General features: G+C 45.5%; 1 protein-coding gene across 1 annotated transcript; it reads left to right on the top strand.

Annotated features, from left to right (window-relative positions):
• The first annotated feature begins 995 nt into the window (after positions 1 to 995).
• On the top strand, positions 996 to 9,588 carry LOC121916712 (plasmalemma vesicle associated protein). Its single transcript, XM_042442081.1, has 6 exons — positions 996 to 1,434; positions 2,682 to 2,778; positions 3,921 to 4,546; positions 6,273 to 6,483; positions 7,306 to 7,387; positions 8,368 to 9,588. The coding sequence occupies exons 1-6, from the start codon at positions 1,000 to 1,002 to the stop codon at positions 8,372 to 8,374; spliced, it is 1,458 nt and encodes a 485-aa protein (XP_042298015.1). The 5' UTR covers positions 996 to 999; the 3' UTR covers positions 8,375 to 9,588.
• Positions 9,589 to 10,361: the final 773 nt, after the last annotated feature.

Below are 10,361 nucleotides of genomic sequence, written 5' to 3'. Positions count from 1 at the left end.
TGGAATCACATTGGCCTTTTTAGCTGCTGCATCACACTGTTGGCTCAAGTTTCACTTGTGCTCTACTTAGACCCCTTGAACCCTTTCCACATGGACTGTTATGAGACTGGGTTGCACCCATCTTATATTTGTACATCCTGCCTAGATGCACTCCTGTTGATACAGCCTGGAATCGCATTGGCTTTTTTATCCGCTGGATCACACAATTGGTTCAAGTTTAAATTCTGCTCTATGGCAACCTCTCAATCTCTTTCCATGGGCTGCTTTGAAGCTGGATCTCTCCCATTGCAGATTGCATATTGGTGCATCCTGGAATCCTGGAATCACATTGGCTTTTTTAGCTGCTGCATAACCCAGTTGGCTTGAGTTTAACTTGTGTCTATGACAATCCCTCCATCCTTTCCCATGGAGTGATTTGAAACTGGATCTCTCCCATTGCGTATTGCATATTGGTGCATTGTGCTTCCTACTGATGCCGCTTGGAATCACATTGGCCTTTTTAGCTGCTGCGTCACACTGTTGGCTCATGTTTGGCTCAGTCTACTAAGACCCCCAGATCCCTTTCGCATGTGCTGTGGTCAAGCCAGGTATCCTCCATCCTATATCATTTTTTCCTGCCTCGACGCAGCAGCGTACATTATCTCCCCTTCGAACTTCACGTTATGTCTCTGGTCTGTGCAACCGTTTGTGACTCGGCCGGTCACTTAGCCAACGGAGGGTCCTGCGCTCAGTTGACGTCTTTCCGAGGGGTCCTCCGAGACCAGCTTGGCAGGCCGGCACATCCTGGCTTTGGTCAGAGGGCGTTATGGTTGGCCAAAGAAAAATAAACAGAGCGAAGGGGGAGGCCGGAGAACAATGGCGGGGGTTCCTTTCTAGAAACTGTGGCTGACCTCCACAAACACAGCACAACCTACAAGTGCATGGGTTTTCTAGTGAGACAGGAAAGGAGGAGCCGGAGCAGAGGAAAGATTAATCAGAGGCCATATAAACACCTCAAGGATGCTGGTTTCCACCCAGAGGGCCCCAAAGCCCAGCCGTGTGAGGAGGGCAAAGACAGGCACACTGGGCATGATGGACGCCAAGAACCCGTATGCCATGGCCAAGCTGAGCCTGGAGGCCAAGGAGAACCTCCGGCCCAAGCGGGACTGTGGCTTCTATGTGAAATACTTCTTCCTCTTCCTCTCCCTCATCCAGTTCCTCATCATTTTGGGCCTGGTGCTCTTCATGGTCTATGGCAGCCCCCAGATGGGCAACGAGAAGCACCTCCAGGGCTTGACCAGCTTGCTCCAGAAGGCCGAAGGCAAGGCCGAGACCCTGGGCAAGGAGGCCGGGGAGCTCAAGCGCAAGCTCAACGCCAGCCAGGCCGAGAGCGGGATGTTCCGGAAACAAGCGGCCATGATCAATGTCACCCTGAAGAGCTGCATGATCGAAAAGGTAAGAGGCAGGTAGGGGTCCCAACGGTGCAAGGGTGCCACGCAATAGCAGTATGCAATGGCAGCGCCTATGGTTGCCACGTCTCCAGTTGGCATGGGACAATCTCTCCTGTTTTAGGGGGCAGGACCTGGGTGCAAGTGTCCAGCTAGACAGGCAGAGCAGCAGCATGCTGCAATTCCCAAGGCTTTGTCTTGCTGCCATTTGTAACACCTCTCCAAGGGGTATAGGTGGTTTATTATTATTATTATTATTAGCAGGGACTGGATTGCCATCTGTTGGGAGTGCTTTGATTATGTTTTCCTGCATGGCAGAATAGGGTTGGACTGGGTGGCCTTTGGGGGTCCCTTCCAACTGTAGGGCTCTATGTATTTCTGTATGGCAGATTGGCATTGTACCGGATGGCCCTTGAGGCTCTCTTCCAACTCAAGGATTCTATGCATTCCTGAATGGCAGAATGGGGTTCGACTGGATGGCCCTGGGAGTTTCTTCCAACTTTATGATTCTATTATTATTATTATTATTATTATTTATATTCCACCTTTCTCCCAATGTTGGGACTCAAGATGGCTGACAACATTCTCTAGAGATGGAAGAATGGGAAATTTCCAAAGAGATTGGGATGTAGTCACCAGATATATAAGTAATATATGGGGTGAACTATCTGACACTATAAGATAGATAAAGATGCTTATATGGGTAAGAACAGCTTCATCCATTTGATGCTAGAATTAACAATTAATTGCAAGATAAGAAATAATGACGTATATAATATAATTATTAACCAGTGTTACTGAGGCTCACTTTTGTACTTTTTGAATTGTATTGCGTTTTTAAACTGTAAGCCACTTTGAAAGTGGGATGATGATGATGATGATCATCATCATCATCATCCACTGCAATAGGATTCATTTTATTTTAATGCTCACTTTTGTATCTTTTTAATTATATTGTGCTTTTAAATTGCAAATTGCTCCGAGTCCCAGTTTTGCAGGGAAAGCAAAACTGGGACTCAACACAGCTTACAATTTAAGGGAAAGTGGGATAATAGTAATAATAATAATAGGAAGTTAATGACTGAATAGTGTTTATGATATGAAGAGGAAACGAAAGAAAAAGATATGGGAAAGATATGTAGAAGGTTGAAGAATGTGGGAATGCATGTTGTTAGTATGTAGTATGTTTTATCTATAACGTGTATGTTCAATTTAATAAAAATGATCATAACCACCTTTCTTATTTTCTTCCAGGCAATGTTAAGCGAAGGCCAGAAAAACTTCATGATGTATTATCACAACTCACAGGAATGTTGCTACAACTTACAAATGTTGAACATGACATGCCCTGGTAAGGATCAGCACCATAAATGCATTGTTTTCTGGGACCTTGGCAATAATAAATTGCAAGTAATGTAGTTAGTTACCTGTAACTACTTGCTTTCGGGGTCTGTGAGGCTGAAACCAGATTGGAAAGTCCAGCCAAGTTTCTTTACTGGTTTAATAAAGAAGCAATTCCAGGGTGGCATCTTGGCAAGGAATTTTTCCGTGTTTTAAGGCATTTCTTGCTTGCCAGTCCTAAGAGGGGCAGAGTATTTATAATATTTATAATATAGAATATTTATAATATTTGTAATAATATAATGAGTCTCCCATATTCCACATTTCATGTTACGCCATTGTTGTTGTTGTGTGCCTTTAAGTCATTTCCAATGTATGGCAACCCAAAGGTGAATTCATCCTTCATTTGTTCAGGTGAGGTTTGCCATTGCCTCCCTTTGAGACTGAGAGAGTGTGACTTGCCCAATGCCACCCAGTGAGTTTCCATGCCCAACCATGCTGGCTCTCCCATAGTTACATCTTACTTGGGAAAGAGGAATTACATTGACGTTGAAAAAGGTTGCATAACAAAGGAAAGCAGACTTGCTTTATTGCTGTTTCTAGTTACTTTCACAAGTTACTTTTCACTTTTAACTGTGCTGCCTTGCCTAAGCCATTTGAGTTTACCAAATTTTATTCAGAGAGGGTGTGTTCCCTGGCAAAACAGCAATGGAAAGAAATAGCAAAGTAACAAGGAGTGCAGCCGCGGGTGCTGCAAGTTACTTTCCCCAGGGTTTTTTTTTTCTTCAAACCGTGTAATGATTCATGGAGGAATTACTTTCAAAAGGTAACTTCCTAATGGCAAACCTAATCTGAACCAATTGTGCCAAGAAAACCCCACGATAGGGTCACCTTAAGTCTGAAATGGCTTGAAGGCACCCAACAACAACAGCAACCATGATGTGGTCCAGCAGAGGATCAATGGTGAGAGATGCTAACCAGGTGATGCCAATGCTAGTGATGCCATGGCATAGCCTTGCCCTTTCCAGTTGATTCAGGAAAAAGCAAACTGTGGTAGCTTTTCCTTGCTTATCTGTTCTTGCCACATGTGTCTTGGTGTTCATGTGTGAAATGTTGCACCTTGGCACCTTCTCTCATGTTCTCCTTCCACAGTGAAAGTCACCTCCTTGGAAGAGCAGCTGAAAGCTCTGCATCTCCAAAGCCAACTGGACCGAAGCAAACATGCCCAGGAGATCCAAGCCTTGCAAGAGAAGGCCAAGCAAGTGGAGAAGGAGAAGACCGACTGCCAGTTGGAGAAGCTCCAGGTCCAAACCCGGGAGCAGAAGTACCGGGCGTTGGAGACCAAGGTGATGGTGGAATTGGAGCCCGCCCGGCAGAAACTGGCCACTGAGGTCGACCGGGTCCTGGCCCCGAAACAACTCGCCGGGTGCTACCACTCAGAGGTCACCAACATGAAGGATGTCTGTCTCAGCCTGGCCACCAACCTCCAAAACGAGCTCTCCACGTTTGCCCGGCAGCTGGACCAGAAGGTCAATGAGGTGGCCCAGGAGAACGGGCGTCTGCAAGGGCAGAAGGAGTCCTGTGCCCACGAGCTTCAGGAACGGGAGCGCCAGCTGGGCACCCAGCGGCAGCAAGCTGAGACGGAGAAACAAGTCCTTCGGGAGATGCAGGCGACCGAGAGGAAGAAGATGGAGGCCGAGCAGCAGAAGTTGGCCAGAGAGAAGGAGGATTTGAAGGGCCAGCTGGAGCAAAGCAAGCAAGCCTGCCTGCGGACACGGGTAAGCCGGGCATGGGTTTTGCAAATTTTATTTGGGAAAGGTGGGGAGGGCAAGGCTCTGCAGTGGCATCACCAAGGTTGGAGTCACCTGGTGGGCCACTCATGGCGTCCCTCACCACTGGCCTCCTCCTGGACCACACTGTGGTTGTTGTGGTTGTTGCTGGGTGCCTTCAAGTCATTTCTGGCTGGTGGCAACCTTAGAGCAAGCAAAGTGGGCAAGCTGGGCATGGGTTTTCCCAATTTTATTCAGAGAGGGTGTGTTCCCCCTCAAAGCAAATTCAAATTTTAGCACCCAGAGAGGTGGTCATGCCCATTTTGGCTGGCACAAGGGTTGCCAGGTTGGGACTGCCCCAAATTTTAGGTGCCAAGGCAAACCCTGAGACTGAGGAATGGCCCCAGAGGACCCATCAAGTGCCAAGTGCACTTGTGCATAGCTTGTCACACATATAGAGAGAATATATTTTTGGAAATTGAGGCAGAAAGCTCACATCTAAAGGAGAATGCTCTCAGATCCAGGCGAAATGTGTTTATTTCTTTATTTCGCTCCCCAGAGTTGGAGTCCGATGTTTAGCCAACAGAACTGTGGATAGGCTTTTATGAGTTGTTATTCCAGCTTGATATTGTGCGTGCGTGTTGTATCTCTAATATTTAAGAGTGAATTAGAAACCCCATTTTAAATGTGCTTCCCTAAGAAATGTACAGCACCTTTCTTGGTGTTTTTTGGATGCTTCCCTTTTTCTGCAATTGCCTTCACTTCATTTATGGGTTTTATATCCCGCCTCTTGATCAAAATGAGATTCAAGGTGGCTTTGCAATAACTTAAAAGGATAAAAAGGGAAACATGCGTGGCAGTTTTTTTTAAAAGAGGTACATAATACTAACTTGAAAAATGTTAAATTAAAAACAGCCTAGTTAAAATGAAGGGCTCACCACATATACTCGAGTATAAGTCGACCTCACGTTTAAGTCGAGGGCAGGTTTTGGGGCCAAAATTATGGATTTTTATATGACCCATAGATAAGTTGATCCATAATTTGTTTCATGCAAAGAAAAGCTATGCCAAAAAACCTACAAAATTCTAGCAGACATAACCGTTTGCGCTCAAACTAAAGGCTTCCAGGACGGATTATATCCTTGCCTTTCACAGAGGATGGTTCCTTTTTCATATAAGAATTAAAGTACAGTTTTTACAGTGACCCGTGGATAAGTCGACTCAGGTTTTATGGGCCAATTTTTTTACTAAACGTTGTAGAGTTACACACGAGTATATACAGTATAATTTCTCACTTACTAAGGAGAGATAGGATAAGGAATATTTTATTTTGCCTACTTGTTTCCAGCCAGAAGCTGGTTGTAGAGCAGAGTGGAGGGTGAGTCCTGGCCCAGCAGTGATTGGAAGGGAAGGAGGAAACTTTTTGGAGGTTTTGGAGGGCATCTATCTCTGAGCAGGAATCATAGAATCCCAGAGTAGGAAGAGACTCCAGGGGCCATGCAAATGCAATTCAACCTCATTCTGCCATGCAGGAACTCACAACCGAAGCATCCCTGACAGATGGCCATCCAGCCTCTGTTTAAAGACCTCCAAAGAAGGAGACTCCACCACATCTCCGAGGAATGTTTGCACTGTGTCTTCCGGCACGGTAGAAGAGGATTGAACTAGATTGCCCCTGGGGCCCCATAACAATCTATGGTTCCATCCTATGATTCAAAATGTTTTGTCTCTTTAGAACACAATGGGCAACATCCCTGTGAGGTTTCCAGGGTTTCCGTCCTCTGGCAGCACTAACCCCTTTGCCAGCTTCCCAGGGGGTTCCCCAAACACAGGCGTGCTCAGCCCTGGAGGTGCTCCCGCCGTCCCCAACACCTACGGCCAGCCTCCTCCTTGGCCACGGCCAGGACAGCCGAGCTCTGGCTCCCAGGGAACTCTCAGCCATGCTGGTAAGTGATCGGTTTGTTCTGCACCTCCCAAAATAGTGGAAAACTCCTTTTTTCACAATCAGGGCCCATGTGCATCCTTGCAAATTATGGTCAAAAAGAGTAAGGTGGGTTGGAAGCACCCAGCAGGGGCAGTGGAAGAAAGTGGATGGATCTTCGTCCATTCCAGAGAAATCCAAACACAAATACTCACCCCCCTGGTACCCAAGAATAACCTTCCATTGCATTCCATGTCCTGCATAATAATCATTGCATTGGAATCACCCCTGTTCTTCTCCCCAGCTCTTTCCAAAATCTCTCTTTCCTGCAAATGCAACCCAGACACAAATCCTCACCCCCCTGGAACCCAAGAATAACCCTCCATTGCATTCCCTGTCCTGCATATTAATCATTGCATTGGAATTGCCCCGGTTCTTCTCCCCATCCCTTTCCTAAATCTCTTTCCTTCCTGCAAATGCAACCCAGACAAAAATACCCACTCCTCGGGAATCCAAGTATAACCCTACATTGCATTCTCTGTTCTGCATAAAAATCATAAAAACTAAGGTTAGCCTTAGTTTCCCCATAAGTCAGAAACAATTTGAAACCACACAGCTCAACAGATCCATTTGTTCCTGATGAGGAATCCAGTCTGCCCCAAAAGCTAGCAGGCTAGATTTTGCACCCTTTTGTTGACCTGATAAAAGTACCACCCTGCAGTGAATATCTGGGATATTGTTCCATTTTGTTGCATGGTTGCTCCACCAGTTCTCCCATGAGGAAAGTATGTAAAATATGTATTATTATTATTATTATTATTATTATTAACTTTCCGTCCTCTTTTAGACCGAACGAGGCAGCAGGAGCAGAGGAAGAACCCTCTGGAGGTGGCTAAAATGCCAAACCAGCCCCCCGTGGGGCAGCCCAGGTAAAGTGTCACAAAATTCCTGGATCTTTCCAGCAGGATCCAGTGGTACTTCTGCATGCTCCCCCTATGGACATTGTTGTGGCCTTAGGCTAATACATATTTCCCTCCAAAATGCCTCAAAATAATCTTCCTGGCTGCATCCGCACTGCAGAAATAATCCAGTTTGACACCACTTTAATTGCTATGGCTCAATGCTATACAATTTTGAGATTTTTAGTTTTCTGAGAGATGTAAACTTCTTTGTCGGAGAGCTCTAAACTGTGTCTGCAAAGCAGAAGTAATCCAGTTTGGCACCACTTTAATTGCCATGGCTCAATGCTATGTAATTTTGTGATTTGTAGTTGGATGAGCTTATTGAGCCTTCCCGGTCAGAGAGCTCTAGGCTGCATCTGCACTGCAAACATAATTCAGTTTGACACCACTTTAATTTACCTGGCTCCATGCGATGGAATTTTGAGACTGGTAGTTTGTTGAGCATGTCTCCCAAAACTACAAATCCCAGCTATTTCATAGCATGGAGCCATGGCAGATAAAGTGACAGATAGATTTGGCAGCCTCCTGTGGAATTCAAGGCTTTGTAGTTTAGGCCTAATTGCTCTCTAGCTGAGAATTCCCAATGCTCCTCTATAAACTACAAATCCCAGGATGCCACAGGAGGCAGTTGCAGAGCAGCAAAAGTGGAATAACAGCACTATAACAGTGCTATGTTAGCAAGTGGTAGCCAAGAACATCCACTGGTGGGAATCCAGTATTTTAATCTTTCTGGGAGGGTTGGACAAGGGAAGGATCCTCAAATATGTGCTGGATGTGCAGAGTTAGATAGTCCTTGATGCTTGTGCAACCGACATAAACATGTTTTTTGAGCATAGAGAAGAATCTTGGACAGATAGGAGTCTTTGCAATTCAGGACTAATTTGCAGGTGGCTATTTTTGTTTTGTTTTGCAGAAAATTTGATACTCACTTTTTGTGCTTTTTGCAGTGGTTAAATGCAACAAGGGACAGAACGCCAGCCACCCTCTTTGGGAAAACCGGTCTGGGTTTTGATATGGGAGAAAGACTCAGGAGTATCTTGACTTAGGAGTGAATTAGGACCCTTCAGGGTGGTCCAAGAGAACAACGGGAGTCGGCTATCTCATGGGGATGATGGTTTCTTTCCAACCGATGACGTGCCAAGACTGTTTCCTGCATCTTCCTTTTCTCTCCACACACAGCTTTTCTTCCCTTGGTCCACTGCATTCCCCCTTCAAATCAACCAATTGCAAAACTGCAGGAAGGGATACCCAAAGGTCACTTAGTCCAACCCCTTCTGCAATGCTGAGGATCCGCAATGGGCCACCAACCAAGCCCACTGCAGTGTCCAATTTATTCTGTTTGTTTAATGTTCTTTCGCATTTTTTGGCACCAGGCTTTAAGGCCCTGATATCCGCCGGAAGATTCGCCTCCTCTCAGACTTTCCTACCTTGCAGGGCTGCTGTGTGTGAAACAAGCCGCTCGCTCTGGACTCCAAAGATGTATGAATAGGATCCATGAATATTTCCAGCTGTCACCTGTGGTGACAAAACACTTTGAAATTGCAAACATTTGAAATTTTAAAACGGCAGGCTAACAGTGTATATAATGCACCCGTCCAAGAGAATTAAGAGGAGAAGAAATCACATGCCTGCACATGTTTGAATATATAGATGCACATGCACACACGCACACACGCACACAAAAGCATGCAAGGTATGCATTTTTTGCTTAATCTATTGTACTATCCATGGCAAAATGGAGCCTCCATGTTCAAAAGCAGCATACCCCCTATCTATCGGAGGAAAAAATAAAGATCTTTTTCCAGCTCTTCAGCAAAGCAAAGGCCTGGCATGTCCTTCCACTTTCGTTATGACAAGAGTAAATCCTAGGACCTTATGGGCCAATGGTTGCCCTTGGCTAATGGCCATTTCCAAAGCAAAATCTTGCAAATGCGTGAGCGCTTGAAGGATCCCAATTCGGTCCAATCCCAACATTCAGGTGTCCCATGTGTGTAAATACCATATATTTTACTTTTGGCTAATATGTAAAGTATACTGTTTTATCATTGTTTTATATTTACACAACTTTTCTAATGAAATAGAAAAGGTCGAGATTTCCTCCAAATGATTCAAACCAAGTAAGTTTCACAGGGAAGGCACAGGATCAATAAAGGTTTCATGAAAATCCAGCCTCGAAACCACTTGATTCTTATTGTTATTATTTTCGCATGGTTAGTTTGCATGCTCCTCTAAAAAGACACTTCTCCCTCTTTCCCTCCTGCAAATGCAACCCAAACACAAATACCCCCCGGGAATCCAAGAATAACCCTACATTGCCTCCTCGGTTCTGAAGGAACACAAGGTGCAGGAGGCATATATGAGATGGACGTTTAACTTTCTACAAGGATCATAGGATCCTAGAGTTGGAAGGGACAACAAGGGGCCATCCAGTCCAACCCCCTTCTGCCATGCAGGAATACATAGAACCCTAGGGTTAGAAAAGACTCCCAGGGCCATCCAGTCCAACCCCCTTCTGCCATGCAGGAATACATAGACTCCTAGAATTGAAAGAAACCTTAAGGGGCCATCCAGTCCAACCCCCTTCTGCCATGCAGGAAAGCACCATCTAAGCACCCTCGGCAGATGGCCATCCAGCCTTTGCTCCACAGAGGCAGTGTCTTCCACTGTCAAACAGCTCTTACAGTCAGGAAGTTCTGGAATCTCTTTTCTTGTAGTTTGCATCTATTGCTCCGTGACCGCATCTTATTATCTGGAGCAGCAGAAAACAAGATTGCTCCATCTTCAATATAGGATCCCTTCAAATATTTAAACAGTGCTATCATGTCCCCTCCCTTAACCTTCTCTTCTCCAGGCTAAATATACCCAGCTCCCCAAGTCTCTTCTCAAAGGGTTCTCAGACCTTCCACCATTTTGGCCACCTTCCTCTGGACGTGTTCCAACT

Source organism: Sceloporus undulatus, chromosome 10 (genome assembly GCF_019175285.1).
Source record: "Sceloporus undulatus isolate JIND9_A2432 ecotype Alabama chromosome 10, SceUnd_v1.1, whole genome shotgun sequence".
NCBI lineage: Eukaryota > Metazoa > Chordata > Lepidosauria > Squamata > Phrynosomatidae > Sceloporus > Sceloporus undulatus.
This window is presented reverse-complemented; position numbering and strand designations above follow the sequence as displayed.